The sequence below is a fragment of the Macaca mulatta genome, chromosome 1 (assembly GCF_049350105.2).
Source record: "Macaca mulatta isolate MMU2019108-1 chromosome 1, T2T-MMU8v2.0, whole genome shotgun sequence".
In the NCBI taxonomy this organism is placed as follows: Eukaryota; Metazoa; Chordata; class Mammalia; order Primates; family Cercopithecidae; genus Macaca; species Macaca mulatta.
In genome coordinates this window covers 173,650,405-173,668,340 of record NC_133406.1, presented here as the reverse complement: position 1 = coordinate 173,668,340, position 17,936 = coordinate 173,650,405, and the positions used below count along the sequence as shown (strand labels likewise).

Below are 17,936 nucleotides of genomic sequence, written 5' to 3'. Positions count from 1 at the left end.
ATTCCTTTCCCCAGCCCCATATAGTGCCTTAAAACTTGCTTTCAAGTGACTCTGCCTTAGGAAATAGAAGTTAAAATAGAATTATTTATAGAGATAGGGAAAAAAAGACAGTTGAACCAATCCTTTATCATCCTTTCAACTAGGCAACCTTATACCTTCTCAGATTCTTCTCTGACTTCTCCCAGAAACAATTAAAGCTTTGTTTTAAGTAGCACAGAATGCTTTTCATCTATAACCTGAAGCTAAGCAATATTTTGGAGCCAATTTGTTGGATTTCCTAGAGTTACTAACTCTTTAGATATAAACCAAACAAAATCCTTGTTGTTTTTATTTAAAAAGTGAATAAGATTTTGTTGTGTTGATTATTTATTTGCTTTTATAGAAGCAAAACATTAGTTATGTCAGGGATTGATAAAGTGTTTTTCACCTTACACTTCGGTTGCATGAAATGAATTTTTGATGTATTGTGGCAGAACTCTGACATTCATTCAGGAAATATCAATAACTATATAGCATTTGGTTTTAAGTTCATTGAATTTGAATTCTAGAATTTTCAGTGAAAACTAATGATAGACGTTTTGATGTGTATTGTTACATTTGTATGCATGGATTATGGCAATATAAAAGATAACATGTTTTAATAAAATTGGGTATATAGGTTATTATTTATTGTGGGGATCTTGAAGGGAATATCAGAATCATTCTCATAGTAAATAGACTTTTGTTTTTTTGAGACAGAGTCTCACTCTGTTGCCTGGGCTGCAGTGCAGTGGCACGATCTCAGCTTACTGCAATCTCTGCCTCCTGGGTTCAAGCAATTCTCCTGCCTCAGTCTCTCGAGTAGCTAGGATTACAGGCGTGTGCTAATTTTTGTATTTTTAGTAGAGACAAGGTTTTACCATGTTGCCCAAGCTGGTCTCGAACTCCCGGCCTCAAGTGATCTGCCCATCTCAGCCTCCCAAAGTGCTGGGGTTACAGGCATGAGCTGTTGCACCTGGCCATAGATGGACTTTTGTTTGCTACAAATAGAAACACTCGCGTTTAACTCTGTTTTCCAAATGAACTCTTTAAAATCAGAGACTCTAAATGGGCACAATTGTGGCAGTCCATTTGGGAAAAGAAAGATCTAGATTGCAGTATCTTCATGTATTTAGATATATTTTATAAAAATCACACTATAACAGTATCAGTACTTAATATATACTTTTAAAGTACCAGATGTGTTCCATCCAGTGAATCTCCAGAGCTAGAGAATAATTAAAATGTGAGATTAAAATGTGAGAGATTGAAGTATACACACATTATATAGATAGAAAAGAAATCTCAGTGTGAGGATTATAAAGAAGAGTTCACTGCCTTCATTCCTATATGGTTGTATGTTCTAGTCAAGCCCCAGCCCCAAGAGGTTGGTTACCTTAGGAACCATCTCTCTAGTTCAGTCTGGATGTGGTCCCTTAGGCCTTTTTGGCTGGAAATCAGCCTCTTCTTCCTATCTTCATTAGCATTTTATTGGTAAGTCAGTTTTGGTACAACAGGTGTAAGAAGAGTACTATCTCCATCCATCAAATGGCCCTGACTTGAAGGTCAGCATCTGCCATTTCTTAATGACTAACCTCCTGATGTGAGGGAGAAGGAGCTAGGAACTAGCACCTCTTCTGCAGCTAGGAGTTGGATGCCACTCCAACCTTATAATATGTTGGTGTTTGATAACTTTACCCTATTGTCTTGAAATTAGAGCAGACTTAACTTGAGATATAGTATATGGTGTTTATCCTTTTTGATACAGGGTCTTACTCTGTCACCCTCCCAGGCTCATGCGATCCACCTGCCTCACCACCTGCATAGCTGAGACTGTAGGCACACTACTATGCCCGGCTAATTTTTTATTTTTTGTAGAGATGGGTTCTTGCTCTGTTCCCCAGGCTGGTCTTGAACTCCTGTGTGCAAGCAGTCCTCCCACTTTGGCCTCCCAAAGTGCTGGGATTATAGGCGTGAGCCACCGAGCCTGGTCAGTTTATCTTTTAAAAACTCAATTTCTCCCACCTTCAGCCAGCCTTCCTTTAGCTTATGCAGACATGATTGCCCCTCCTTTTGTTACAGTGTAAAACAACTCATTTCTTAAAGTACAATCTGCAAATACAGTGTGTATTCCTGTTTTTGTTTTTTTTTTTAATTTAATTTTTTAGAGACAGGGTGTCGTTCTGTCATGCTGGCTGGAGTGCAGTGGTGCAGTCATAACTCAAGCACCCTCAAACTCCTGGGTTCATGCCTTCCTCTCGCTTCAGCCTCCTGAGTAGTTAGGACTGCAAGTGCATGCCACTGTGCCTGGCTACATTCCAGTATTTTTATTTATCATGTACTATGCTCACTTTCCTTATTTCTCACAGATTATCAGCCCTCTTAGTTCACATTATAACAGGATGCTGTATATTTAACCTGATGTTAGATTTTGAAGAAGGCAGTATATACGCATATGTACAGAAGGGCAGTGTAAAGCAGTGAGTTAAACTGCCCAGGTTCGCAATCCAGCTCTACTTCTTATTTCAGTTTGTGACTTAGGATAGGTTACTTAAGATTGTTAAACTTCAGATGTTATTACAAGAATAATATATCTAAAGCACTTAACATAATATTTGGCACATAATAAACACAAAATAAATCTTAGTAGTTAATGTCATTCATAAGATTCAAAAAAGTCCCTGACCTATAACTGAAAATTTACAACTTTACACATAATTTTCTCTTACACTCTGTTCTCCCCTTTTTATACTCTTTTAACACTTACGTGAATGGGATTAAAACACTGTGCCACTTTATTGTGATGTTTCAATTTAAATTGAAGTAAGCCGTTGAGTAACTGGTAGAATGTAGCCTTTGGTAATATAAACTAATGAGAAATTCTCTGGAACAGGCGGCTGACAGGCCCTGGTATAATAGTGTACTACTTTTGGCCAAGTTTTATTCATCCTTAAGTCTTTTTTTCAGAGGGAAATAACAGAATATTTGTGTTACACCATATCATTACTGTTTATAGCATCGGAATTTGGGGGTGCAGAGACAGAAATCTGTCTGTAACTAGATTACACACAGTCTAACCTCAAACTAGGTTAGACAAAATGAAGAATTTCATGTAAGTCTCATGGAATTTCATTAAAGGAGGGATATATCTGCTCCCCAGGGACTCAAGTGCCACCAGAATTTATTTTCTCTTTTTCTGCTTGTCTACATGGTTTACCTCTTTTTGTTTTTGAGACAGTGTCTCACTTTGTCACTCAGGCTGGAGTGCAGCAGTGCAGTCTTGGCTCACTGCAGCCTCTACCTCCCTGGATGAAGCCATCCTCCTGCCTCAGCCCCCCTAGTAGCTGGGACTATGAGCATGCACCACCACACCCAGCTAATTCTTGTATTTTTTGTAGGGACAGTGTTTCGCCATGTTGCCCAGTCTGGTCTCGAACTCCTGAGCTCAAGTGATCTGCCTACCTTGGCCTCCCAGAGTGCTAAGATTACAGGCGTGAGCCACCATGTCCCACCTGACTCACCTGACTTCTCTTTTCAGACCAACTTTCTTCATATGATGCTGTCAGTTTGTAGGTCTCCCACATTTACTTCTTGAGATAGTCTGTGCTTCTTTCTTAAGTTGCTGTTGATAAAAATCCAGAAACAAAGTATGGACAAGCGTGGGTCATGTGCCCACTCCAAATATATGGCCAGAGAATACAGTGATTCCAATTATGTCAGCTGCTGTGGTCCAGGAGGTGAACTTTCAAGGAAAATAAATGTTTGGAATGGAAGAAAGAACATTTCAAAGTACAGAAGTAGAAGAGAGTAGGAGAGGCTTGCAGGGGAAATAAATAATCCTTATGTGATGCTTGTTTATGCTTGCTAAATCTTTAAGTACTTCAGTTAGCACAAAGCAGGAACACAAATACATGCTATTGCAATTTGAAACAGGATTCCTCAGCAAAATTGATTCTGGTTTTTATCGTAGGTGTAGCCCAGAGTTTGCTGCAAGATTTTCACTTTTACCTTAGATTAAATAAGAGACTTTTTATGCTGTCATGCTTCAAGTTGTATTTTTGGTGGTGATGATTTTTTCTTTGTTGCTTACTAAACTGATATTACTCACCTGATATTGGGTGACAGCTGAGTTACGAGTTTAATACTATTAAGTAAGCATTTTTTTTTCTTTTTTTTTTAAATTTTCTTGAGACAGGGTCTTACTCTGTCGCCCAGGCTGGAGTGCAGTGACACAGTCTCGGCTCACTGCAGCCTCTGCCTCCTGGGTTCAAGCAGTTGCCTCAGCCTCCTGAGTAGCTGGGATTACATGCCAGCACCACCATGCCTGGCTAGTTTTTGTATTTTTAATAGAGGTGGGGTTCCACCATGTTGGCCAGTCCAGTCTTGAACTCTTGACCTCAAGTGATCTGCCCCCTCAGTCTCCCAAAGTACTGGGATTACGGGTGTGAGCCACTGCGCCCAGCATAAGTAAGCATTTTGTTGATTGAGTAAGTAAGGATATTTTGTTTACATTTGATAAAACCCATCTAAAAATAACCTTGTGTAAAAATAAACTATTAGAAGGTATATGAATGTGTAGTTGGGTACAAGGAATATATGGAACCAGGGATTCAGCATCACCAGGACCTCCATCTCTCCTAATCCCTGGTTGAATCCTGTTTCGTCTCTTAAATTTTTTCTTTTCCACAACCACTAATTTCATTTAGTTTCTGATCATAATACAGGTGAATGTGTAGTGAATGATAGCAGTGGATTCCCACTTGGCTCAGTCTGCTTGGCAAGCAAACTAAATCTTCCCCTGCCTAAGTTCATGTTGAGTGTTTTATTGTGTGTGTAATTTCCCCTAAATACTTCCATAGTGTTAGTAACCATTCAGTATGCTCAAATTGAGTCAGGAATATAACAGATCCCTTTAAAAATTACATAGAACTAGAGAAAGTAGTTAAAAATAGTAATCCTCACTTTCATTAATCTGTAACTGATCTTTCAGTAATGTGTAGCCTTCTGAAATGATACTTTTTTTTTTTTTAGTTACTATAAATGGTATGTCTGCTCTAATCAGGGTGACTGGATTATTCATTTTTGTTTCTGTACCTGTGCATTTGTCATTTGCTGTGACTTGAATGATTTTTCTCCATCTGTGCCAGTTCTATTACGATTGTAATTCAAGCATTCCCCCTCTAAATGCACTGTGATCAGGCCACTTTTGACTCTCTGTTCTCTGCTTAGTCAATATTGGAGGTGCTGGAGAATTTTTCTTTGAGAAATGAATTTTTTTCTTTTTCCTTTTTCCTTTTTTTTTCTTGAGACAGTCTCACTCTGTCACCCAGGCTGGAGTGCAGTGGCATGATCTCATCTCACTGCAACCTCTGCTTCCTGGGTTCAAGCAATTATCCTGCCTCAGCCTCCTGAGTAGCTGAGAGTACAGGTGTGCACCACCATGCCTGTGGCTGATTGTTTTGTATTTTTAGTGGAGTTGGGGTTTTGCCTTGTTGACCAGGCTGGTCTTGAACTCCTGACCTTAAGTGTTCTGCCAACCTCAGCCTCCCAAAGTGCTGGGATTACAGGCGTGAGACACTGCGCTTGGCCTGAGAAATGAATTTTTATAAAGTGAGTCACACTTCTCATCTGTATATCCAAGAGGGAAAAACCTTAATCTAACTATGATTGTCAGACATTCTACATTCTTGATAATGGTTAAAAAAGAAAAATTTTTTCTCCATGTAGTTAGTATGTCACCTATCCTTTTGACAAATATTTGAGCTGGATATCATATGTCATATGATAAGCTTTATTAAAGTTAATGTTCAAGCTTTATTACCTCCCATTGGATAAGGTGATTTGCAGGTATCTCATCCAGACCTGTGAGATTGGTGGTTTCCAAGGTGGTCTCATACCAGCAGCATTAGCATCACCTGAGATTTTTTTTTTTTCTTTTTTTAATTGTAGGTTCTCAGGCGTCACTGGAGACTTACTAGGTCAGAAACTTGGGTGAGGCTCAGCAGCCCGTTTTAGTAAACCCTCAAGGTAATTCGGATGCCCTTAAGACAGACCAATGGTAGAGAGCCTGAGGGCATTTATTTGGTTGATTATACACCTCTTTTTTTGGAGTGAACCAAGTACCATGATCTTGTCAGAAGATGAGTTCAAAATAGAGCACGGCTGTGTAATTAGCTGTGTGGTTTCAAAGGATTAGTTATAACACAGTTATAAAAATTAAAGGTAGTAGTAACAGGATAGTTTTGAGGATCAAATAATGAAACAAGTTTTTCATGAACTCTTAAGGCCTATGTAAATTTTAGTTGCAAACTGTTACGCTTATGTTTTATCTTTTTGGGGCCCTTATTCATACTAGTGACTTCAGTGGCTTTTCTTCACAATAGTGATCAGTTGCTAAACTTGCTTCTGATTTTGGGGTGCAGGGTGTGAGCCTAAGCAAAGTTAAATGACCTGAGATTAGGAGGTCTGGGTATTATAATAAAGTCTCTATCAGTGCAGATTTAATGGAATTGTATGTTTTGACACTGCTTTCATTGTTGCAAGAAAAAAAGACAATGAAATCAAAGCACCTATCACAAATGCCTGACACATAGAAGACACTTTATGGCAGCTATTTGTTATTCTTGTGTATAAAACTAGCTTTATGCTGGGCACGGTGGCTCACGTTTCCAATCCTACATTTTGGGAAGCCAAGGTGGGCAAATCGCTTGCACCCAAGTGTTTGAGACCAGCCTGGGCAACATAGTGAAACCCTTCTCTATGAAAAATACAAAAATTAACCAGGCATGGTGGTGCACATGTATAGTCCCAGCTACTTGGGAGGCTGAGGTGGGAGGATCATTTGAACCCAGTGGGTTGAGGCTGCAGTGAGCCATGATCATGCCACTGCACTCCAGCCTGGGTGACAGAGCAAGATTCTGTCTCAAAAAAATAAATCTAGCCTTTTCATTACATTTCTCTTATTACACTTCTGTCTCTTATTTCGAAGTTTTGTTTTAGTTCCTAAGGACTGACTTCCCACATTCCCAAATAACCAATGTCCTGTACCAGATCCTTGGTACATGGACCAGATACTTGAACACTTAAAGCACTGTTGGTGTTGTACTTTGAGAAACACAGTATAAGAGCTATCAGTTGTTTGCCAGCGGCTTATTTAGCTAGAGTGGCAATATCTTGCCTTGATAAAGTTACCACTTTTTCAGGTTGTAGCTTCTGCAAATCATTAGGGGTCTTGGAATTGATTTATCTTTCAGAAATAGATTCACAAACATTCATAACCAGAATATCCATTTGTAATGTGAGATAGAAGTTTTGGATGATGCCTTCTTCCTAGTTCTTCATAAGAAAATCTTTTCAAATTATAATCATTAATTTTTTCTCACATGGATTTTGAGTGATGGAGGTTAATTGTGTCATCTAATCCAGTCTGATTTACCCATACCCATTGTAGCAATGTGTTTAACACACTAGCTAGACTTATTTCTTTCTTTCCATGACTGCTGGAGAAATATGAACCATGTCTTATTCATGATTACCCTTTTTTTCTAGCTTCTAAACTGATGATTTTTTGACTGTTTTGCTTCAGACCATGTGCATTGTATGTGGGTGTGCATGAGTGTATAATGTGTTCACATGATTTGGATTAAATTTTCTTTTTATAATCAGAATTCTGTTAACGTTTCCCTGATGCTGTGCATTTCTTGTTTTCTTGTTTACTGGTTAGAGTGAGTAGTTTGTATAGAAAGCTGATCTCATTTCATTGCATATGGACATTTCTTTTGCATCCACAGAGGGTCTGATTTTTGTGGGGATTGAGGGAAGTCCCTGGCCAAGGCACCGTGGTGTATTGATATGAATATGGGCTTTTGGAGTTAGACTGTTTAAATCTGGCTCTACTCCTTGTAACTTGTGTGATTTCTGAAGAAATGCTTAAGCTGTCAGCCTATGTTTTCTCATCTATGAAATGGAAATAATATAACAAGTCGGTATGATAGATGGTAAGGATTGCATGAGATAATTTTATGTGTAAATGGAGATAACCATAGAAAAGAATATATGGTTAATGTAGTCCATTATCATTTCTGTATATTACTACTGGTTTTTGTTTTGTTTTGTTTTGTTTTTTCATGTGTTCGGGCTGAGCTCTGGATGCTCTGAATTTCATCTGCCTTTCTGGGTTTGTTAACTTAATTTATAGTCTAATTCTCGTTGTTCTATTTCTCCACCCTCAAGTATGGTACTCTTATTAAGAGTGGGCATCCATGCATAGCGTTAACTGTCATTGTGCATATATTGAATTGATTGCAAAAAGAATAGTCCATGTTAGACCAAGGCTACTTTTTAATTATACTTAAAAATCTTGTCAGCAATTGGAATTGGTTAATTTTATAGAAATACTAAAAAGATTGGGATATTCATGGGTTTCAGAAATATTTTCAATTTTACTTTATTATGATCTGAGAATTCATGATACAGCTTTTATTCTTCAGTATAGAATGAATACTCCACAGATTTGTGGATTATAGCCTGGGAATCAGAAATATCACTGATTCAGAAATTAACTTTTATTTTTATTTATTTAGGAAGGTGACATGCCAATTCATGAACTTCTCAGCCTTTATGGTTATGGTAGTACTGTTCGACTACCTGAAGAAGATGAGGAAGAGGAGGAAGAGGAAGAAGAAGGTGAAGATGATGAAGATGCTGATAATGATGACAACAGTGGCTGTAGTGGGGAAAATAAAGTAAGCGTACATACATATATTTAAGATTGTAGTCTTTATTCTTGTTGAAGTTAAAATTTCTTAATACATTTTGATTACTTGTTTTTATAATCTTTACTTTTCCTGATTTTAAAAGTGTTAAACATTAAGATATTACAGAAATACATAACATAAAAATTGGAAATCCCCTGTAATCTGCTCCTGAGAGGTAACAGTTTGGTCTTCTCGTTTCAGGTTTCTTTTTTTTCCAGTGCTTATTCTAATTTATTTATACCAACTTTCTTTTTTTGTTTGTGTGGTTTTTTTGGAGATGGAGTCTCACTCTGTCACCCAGGCTGGAGTGCAGTGGCGCTATCTTGGCTCACTGCAAGCTCTGCCTCCCAGGTTCACGCCATTCTCCTGCCTCAGCCTCCCAAGTAGCTGGGACTACAGGCGCCCACCACTACGCCTGGCTAAGTTTTTGTATTTTTAGTAGAGACAAGGTTTCACCACGTTAGCCAGGATGGTCTCGATCTCCTGACCTCATGAACCGCCTTGGCCTCCCAAAGTGCTGGGATTACAGGCGTGAGCCACCACACCTGGCCATTTATACCAACTTTCAAAAAAATGCTATTGCTTTTAAATAATGAAGGCTAATTGGCAGTTTGTGTTTATTTTTCTTTATTTTGAAATAATTTTAGATTTATAAAACTTTTAAAGCTAGTATAGAAAGTTCCTATATGATCCGCTTCTGCTGAGGTTAACATCTTGGTACGGTGCTAGTAACTGCAGATTGAATTATACCAGTTTTCCTGCTAATGTACTTTTTCCTGTTGCAGGATCCAACCCAGAATACGATATTACATCTAGTATATTCATTTTAGTCTTCTGCTTATATTAGAACAAAATTTATATGCTATGGCCTTTCATCTGCAACCATTTTCTTTACATCTTAAAGAAATTAAATTTATTATTCCTCAGGAGGAGAATATAAAGGATTCATCAGGTCAGGAGGATGAAACTCAGTCTTCCAATGATGATCCATCACAATCTGTTGCTTCTCAAGATGCCCAGGAAATTATCCGCCCACGTCGATGTAAATATTTTGATACAAGTAAGTGTTACTGGTTGATAATATTTGAATATAATTTTTACTATTTTAGGTATTACCTAAAATCCTCATTTTTTAAACTGGTCTTTAAATTCATTTAGTCTGAAATTCTTTTCAACAGTAAATGGATTTTTATTGTAAGTTATTAGTTTAGTAATGCACGGTCCCTGTTGTTAGTGAATATACTACGGTAATTGTGTCATGTACTGCTTGACTTCAGTTGTATTTGTTTTTTCCTTGCCCTGTTTTTAAATGTTTGTTTCATGGTCTTTTTATTTCTCATAGGCTTTCCCTTAGTTTCCATTTTTTACTTTCTTTGCCTCTTAGCCTTTTTTAGGTATATTGATAAATACACCTAAATTTCTCTAGTTTAAAAAGAAGAAAAACACTTGAAGAAAAATAAACTGTCATGAAATATGTAGTAAGGTAATATTATCTTTATTCTAAATCTGTTTTTTCCCATAAGTTTTTATAGGAAATCATTTCATGAGAATACAGTTACGTAGAAAGTTAATGGGTTTTTTGGTTTTGTTTTTTTAAGTGATAGGGTGTTAATTATTTGGTTAGAAATATCTTGGCTTAATTCATTAGATATTTTTGAGCATATCCAAATATTTGATGGTAGATGTAAAAATAATTTGTAGATGTAGACAGCTTAAGCAGTCATTTTATAGTATTGGTGTCTTATTTATTCTAGACAGTGAAGTAGAAGAAGAATCTGAAGAAGATGAAGATTACATTCCATCAGAAGACTGGAAAAAGGTAGTTAGAACAATATTTTCCCAAAATTTAGATAAATTAATATTTTTTTAAAAGCCTAGTGTAATTATTTTTTACTAACTATGTATATTGATAAAATCGATGTAAGCCCTTTTATGACATTTAAATGTTTGGTAAATGTTCAGATTCCTTAACACATCTAGGTTAGAGATATATTTATCTTTTTATAAAATAAAATGAATTTAAAGGATTGGATTTTGTCGAGGAAGTTGGCACTCAAAATAAGATTAGAAATCTACATTTCTGGCCGGGTGTGGTGGCTCACGCCTGTAATCCCAGCACTTTGGGAGGCTGAGGCAGGCAGATCGCTTGAGCCCAGGAGTTTGAGACCAGCCTGGGCAGCATTGCGGGACCCTGTCTCTTTTTTTTTTTTTGAGACGGAGTCTCGCTCTGTCACCCAGGCTGAAGTGCAGTGGCCGGATCTCAGCTCACTGCAAGCTCTGCCTCCCGGGTTTATGCCATTCTCCTGCCTCAGCCTCCCGAGTAGCTGGGACTATGGGCGCCCGCCACCACTCCCGGCTAGTTTTTTGTGTTTTTTTAGTAGAGACGGGGTTTCACCATGTTAGCCAGGATGGCCTCCATGTCCTGCCCTCGTGATCTGCTTGTCTCAGCCTCCCAAAGTGGTGGGATTACAGGCTTGAGCCACCATGCCTGGCCCCCTGTCTCATTTTATAAAACAAAACAAAAAATAAAACAAAAATCCACATTTCTGATTTAGTCCTGAAGTAGTGCTGAATTAGGCATTTGTTGCCCTGTAAAAAGTATCATATATATATTTTTCAATATTATGGAAAGCAATTGTGGAGGCTTTGATATTTGTTAAGTAAATTTTGTTTAGTAGTTTGTAAGTTTTTCATTCTGTATTACTTTATAAAAGGAAAACTCTCCAAATGATTGGATTTAATGTTGACATTTATAACTGGTAAGCTTATTGTGTGAAGAAACAGATTTGGCTTCTTCATAACTATATACAACTTAATTTCTGAAATGAATTTAAAGATAATATATTGAGATTAGTTTTTAATTATAAAATATATAGCATATAATTAATCATACAGTTAAGTTAAAGAATTTTAAGTTATTGTAAAAGAACCGAGCTCTTAGGAAAATCTGTCAAAATGTTATGTAGAATTAGCTGGTTGCAATGATGTTTTCCTTTGTTGTCCCAGCTTGGGAGGCTGAGGTAGGCGGAATCACTTCAGCCCAGGAGTTTGAGACCCGGCTGGGCAACCTAGTGAGACCCCATGTCTTCAAAAAAATTTTTTATGTAGAACTGGTTAAAACAAATCATTTATATAAAAGAAATAATGTTATTTTTGTTGAGAGACAAGATTAGCCCAGTGTGCGGTATGTGTTAATTTGAGCAAATGATGGAACTCAAGACAGAAAACAAGAATCACAAAAGTTTATTTGTGTGGCCCATTTGGGCAATGGTTCTTTCATCCTGTTTTTAATCTGATTCCTGCAGTAAGCAGAAATTAAGATGAAAAAAGCTAGAAACCATGGGAGTCCTTTTAAATTGCTGTCCCACTACATATTCAAGTTTATGTATCTTCAACATATGTTGTTTTTTTAATCTGGAGTGTTCAGTAGAGTATTTGATTAAGCATTCAGTGCTTTTTTTTAAATGCAAGAACAAAAGCTAAGAGGTAGAACACCTTCATTGCTGGAGGGTATTAATTACCCATACCTTACTCAGAAAGGGTATTAATTAACCACACCTTTCTCAGAAAAAAAATTATGTAATAAAGCAGGCCAGAGTAAATGCAGATTGTTTTCTTTCAGTGTGATTTTGTTGTTGTAAATAATTGTCAAGGTTCAGAGATTCATTTTTTTTGTTTTTAAAGATTTACGAAATTGGCCGGGCGCGGTGGCTCAAGCCTGTAATCCCAGTACTTTGGGAGGCCGAGACGGGCGGATCACGAGGTCAGGAGATCGAGACCATCCTGGCTAACACTGTCAAACCCCGTCTCTACTAAGAAATACAAAAAACTAGCCGGGCGAGGTGGCAGGCGCCTGTAGTCCCAGCTACTCCGGAGGCTGAGACAGGAGAATGGTGTAAACCCGGGAGGCAGAGCTTGCAGTGAGCTGAGATCCAGCCACTGCACTCCAGCCTGGGTGACAGAGCGAGACTCCGTCTCAAAAAAAAAAAAAAAAAAAAAAGATTTACGAAATTGAGTTTTTATAGAAACAAGGTAGGGGAAACAGTTTTGAAGTCAAATCTGAATTTTAGTTATAGCTCTAGAACTTAGTAATTGTGTGCTTCTGAGAAAATCAAATTTTTGAGCATCTTCTTCTTACATGTAGTATAGGGATAACAATGTCAGCCTTATGGGGCTTGCTTGAAAGATTAAAGGAAAATTACATATATGATAACATTACATATAATGATCTTCAAAGCTGTTTCCCTTCTCTTCCCTGTACTATACAACAAATTAACAGATGAAAAGAAATGTTCAGAACTGAACAGGAAAAAGGAAGTACCTATCTTTATACTAATCCAGATGTTCTCAACCCTGTTTTTATGTTAGAATCATTTGGGTAACTTAGAGGTGCTGACTACCAGGGCCTTCATTCATAGATTCTAATTTAATTGTCCTGCGATTGATCCAGGCATTGATCGTTTAGAAGCACCCCAGCCAGGGTTAGTAATGTGACAGTGTTCTTTGGTAGGCATAGGTGAGTTAAATTAAAAGAGGCCCAAGATGTGACAATAAAGGACTCTTTTTATAGTAGAAGACATAAAGAGAATTCCATTGTAAGAGTAGAGAAAATTTGTTGTAAGTTTGATTCTTTTAGAAAACTGATCATGAGAAGGATTGGATTTTCTTTTAGGTATAGCAATAACTTTATTACATAAAGCATGTCTTTGAAGTTGTACTGGATAAAATGAGATCCTCACATCAGTGGGGTAATAATAGCAGGAGAGAGATTTTCCAAATCCTAAGAGTTATCAAAACTTCTAGACCATGATTTTGTACCTTCCATGCCCAATTTTGAAAATGTCAGTGTGTTCTTAACATTTAGCCATCAGACAAAAGAGGGTACTGTAATCTTGGTCTCCTTGCATTGTGAAATTTCACCAGTGGTAGTTTCCAGTTGCTTTTCAGAACAGCCAGTTTCACCTAATCTGTGATTTGACTATATAGATTTGATTACTAGATTTCCTATTTAATTATATTTGTGGGAGGAGGTTTTTCATTTTGTATTGTTTTAATGAAAGTCAAACCATAACCTGCTTTATCTATTTTGTTTAGAGTTTCTTTCATTTCGCCCCTGCTGAGCTTTATACAAACCCTTTTTGTTATTTTTCTTAACTTGAAGCTCTGTTTTTCAGACTTCAGTGTATGTCAGAATCACCTAGAGAGCTTATTAAAATACCAATGACTGAGTCCTGTCCCCAGAGTTCCAGTAGGTCTGTAGGTCTGCGGTGGGACCTTAGCATTTGCATTTCTAACAGTTTTCCATTAGCTGTGTGTGGTGGCATGTGCCTGTAGTCCTAGCTACTCAGAGACCGAGGTGAGAGAATTGCTTGAGCCTGGGAGGTTGAGGCTGCAGTGAGCCATGATCACTCCAGCCTAGGTGACAGAGCAAAACCTTGTCTCAAAAAAACAAAAATTTCATAGGTGACACTGATGCTATGCTGCTCATACAGGGATCATATTTTAAGACCACTGTCTTAAGTGTAGATACTGTGAAAATATCTGAATTTAGCTTTGTTTTTTACGGGTTTTGCAGTTATCTTACTAATGAAGTTATCAGAATTCACTTCTTTGTCTCTATATTTTGAAGTAAAGTTTGTATTTATTGTTTATGTTGCATTTCACCTCATTATTATTACTAATATTTTCATCCAGTCATTATTTGTCATTCATCTTCACAAAGGTACCTCTGAGGTAGTTAATTGTTTTTGTATTTTATGACAGAGAAACCAGGAACAGTTTACTAAGATGGTAAGGCTAGAAAATGGATATAAAATCTGTTACTAGATCTTACTAATGTTTTATGTTATTTTTAAAATAGGAGATTATGGTGGGCTCCATGTTTCAAGCAGAAATTCCAGTTGGCATTTGTAGATACAAAGAAAATGAAAAAGGTGGGTTATTAGTAAAGTTACATAGCTGAATTTATGCTTTCAGTGTAATGAACTGTTACTTCATGTGTAAAATGTGATAAGAACATGACAGCCTACTAAGTAACCCCATTGTAACCCCATTGGTTTGTGAAAGAGAACCCTTCATTATTCCTGTGAGAAGAATATGTTTACTCAATTTTTTCAGTTTGGTCTATAGAAGCCTAGCCAGAAAAGGAAAAAGCAAATGCTTTTTTTCGTTTTAAAAGTGACTTACAATGTCTCAACAGTTTTTTTTACCTTTTCCCCCGTATTTTCAGTGCTCTAAATTTTAACCCTTTTCTAACCTTTATAATTCAGTTTTTAAACGTCCATTTTATATCAGTGAAAGGCATAAAAACAAACGAGAATGAGTAACTGACATAAAAAGCTTATTTGCTCCTAAAACTTTCAGTAAGCAAAATGGAATGCTTATTAAAATGGAGTACTTTGGGCCAGGTGCAGTGGCTCACGCCTGTAATCCCAGCACTTTGGGAGGCTGATGCAGGCAGATCACAAAGTCAGGAGTTCGAGACCAGCCTGACCAACATGGTGAAACTCCATCTCTACTAAAAATACAAAAATCAGCCCATCGTCGTGGCGCGTGCCTGTCATCCCAGCTACTCAGGAGGCTGAGGCAGTAGAATCACTTGAACCTGGGAGGCGGAGGTTGCAGTAAGCCAGTATCGTGCCACTGCACTCCAGCCTGGGTGACAGAGCAAGACTCCGTCTAAAAAAAAAAAAAAAAAGCAAAAATGGAGTACTTTGATGTTTGTGTTTTAAAAATAATTTGGGAAAACAACAACTTTTTTTTTTTTTTTTTTTTTTTGAGACGGAGTCTCGCTCTGTGGCCCAGCCTGGAGTGCAGTGGCCGGATCTCGGCTCACTGCAAGCTCCGCCTCCCGGGTTTACGCCATTCTCCTGCCTCAGCCTCCCGAGTAGCTGGGACTACAGGCGCCCGCCACCTCGCCTGGCTAGTTTTTTGTATTTTTTTACTAGAGACGGAGTTTGACAGTGTTAGCCAGGATGGTCTCGATCTCCTGACCTCGTGATCCGCCCGTCTCGGCCTCCCAAAGTGCTGGGATTACAGGCTTGAGCCACCGCGCCAGGCCTCAACTTCTATACTTAAATTTTACATTTTTTTTTGTTTTTTTTTTTCATTTCATTTGAAAGTCCTGAAGTAAGTCATACTTACAATAACATAATACTTGAAGGGTTTTTTTTTGGTTTTTTGTTTTTGTTTTTTTTTTTTTTTGTGAGATGGAGTCTTGCTCTTGTTGCCCAGACTGGAGTGCAATGGCATCATCTCAGCTCACTGCAACCTCCACCTCCTGGGTTCAAGTGTTTCTCCGGCCTCAACCTCCTGAGTAGCTGGGATTACAGATGTCTGCCACCACGCCCAGCTAGTTTTTTTGTGTTTTTTAGTAGAGATGGGGTTTCGCCGTGTTGGCCAGGCTGGTCTCAAACTCCTCACCTAGTGATATGCCTGCATCAGCCTCCCAAAGTGCTGGGATAGTCTCAATCTCCTGACCTCGTGATCCACCTGCCTTGGCCTCCCAAAGTGCTGGGATTACAGGCGTGAGCCACTGCACCTGGCCGAAGATTTTTTTTAAAGAGGCTGTTTCAGATTATTCACTTCATGTGAGTTCCAGAAAGAATGCTGTGTATGTGTCCTTTTTTTTTTTTTTTTTGAGACAGAGTTTAGCTCTTGTTGCCCAGACTGGAGTGCCATGGTGCGATCTTGGCTCACCGTAACCTTTGCCTCCCGGGTTCAAGCAGTTCTCCTGCCTCATCCTCCTAAGTAGCTAGGATTACAGGCATGCACCACCATGCCTGGCTAATTTTGTATTTGTGGTACAGGCAGGGTTTCTCCATGTTGGTCAGGCTGGTCTTGAACTCCCGACCTCAGGTCATTTGCCCTAGGCTTCCCAAAGTGCTGGGATTATAGGCATGAAGCCACTGCGCCTGGCCATGTGTGTGTGTTTAATGAGTTCATGTGCAGTGTGACATCACTCAGCACTAGAAATATTTATTTCTTTTATTTCAGTTTTCTTCACATTTCAACTTAACATACACGAAACCCTTTGGAGTTACATAAATAGAAGTTTTTTGTTGTTTATTTCTTTTTAGCATTCTCTCCAAAAACTTACTTTATATTCTAAGTATGCACCTATCTCAGGGCAAGCAGCAGGTCAGAGGCAGTCAAGGGAACATCACAGGCCAGTACAGTTTTTGTGATAGCAATATATTTTAATACATCATTTAAATGTTTAATAGCTACCACTTATTTCTCAAGGTAATTCCTGCAATATATAGGAACATTGAAGCTAGCAGTATGGAGTGACTTTATTACATATGGAAATTCTGTACATATGATACGTTCTGTGAACACATAATTGTGTACCAAAATAAATGATCTGTTGGCTTTTGTATTTATTTTTGTAATTGAAATGTCAGTTTTATGCTTTACTTATATAGTGGTTAGCAGTGTTCTCCATTGAGGTTTTTCTTTCTGCAAATAAATGAAGAACTGAAAGTCAGACATTTCTTTTTATTAAATTTCTTTTCAGTTTTGACAATGAAAGATAATAGCACGTATTTTATGTTTATATTTTAGTATTTATATTATTATAAATTTATAGTTGAAAATAGTTTTATTGCAGTATACTTTTTTATTTTAATGTTTGTATTATCATATATCAACAGTGAATGATCACATTCTCTTATTATTTATGCTTAGTTTTAATTTTTAATTTTTGTGAGTACATAGTAGGTATATATAATTATGGAGTGCATGAGATGTCTTGATGCAGGCATGCAATGTGTAATAACCACATCATGGCAAATGGTGTATGCATCCTCTCAAGCATTTATCTTTTGTGTTACAGACAATTCAGTTATAGTCCTTTAGTTCTTTAAAAATGTACAATTAAGTTATTGATTATGGTCACCCTGTTGTGCTGTCAACTACTAGGCGTTATTCTGTTTTTTTGTACCCATTAATGATCCCTACCTCTCTCTCACCCCTTTCCCACACCGACCTTCCCAGCCTCTAGTAGCCATCCTTCTGCTCTATCTCCATGGGTTCAATTGTTTCAACTTTTAGATTCCACACATAAGTGAGAACATGGGATGTTTGTCTTTTCCATGCCTGACTCTTTGCTTAACATAATGACCTTCAGTTCCATTCATGTTGTTGCAAATGACTGGATCT

General features: G+C 37.7%; 1 protein-coding gene across 21 annotated transcripts in view; it reads left to right on the top strand.

Annotated features, from left to right (window-relative positions):
* The window catches only part of MIER1 (MIER1 transcriptional regulator), a 63,785-nt gene that overhangs the window by 24,867 nt on the left and 20,982 nt on the right, over positions 1–17,936 (top strand). For all 21 annotated transcript variants that reach the window (XM_077954453.1, XM_015141853.3, XM_077954496.1 and 18 more), the window contains 4 exons: positions 8,601–8,762; positions 9,702–9,834; positions 10,529–10,593; positions 14,635–14,707. In XM_077954453.1, the coding sequence (XP_077810579.1) occupies positions 8,601–8,762; positions 9,702–9,834; positions 10,529–10,593; positions 14,635–14,707 (433 nt within the window). The remainder of the gene's footprint in view (positions 1–8,600; positions 8,763–9,701; positions 9,835–10,528; positions 10,594–14,634; positions 14,708–17,936) is intronic.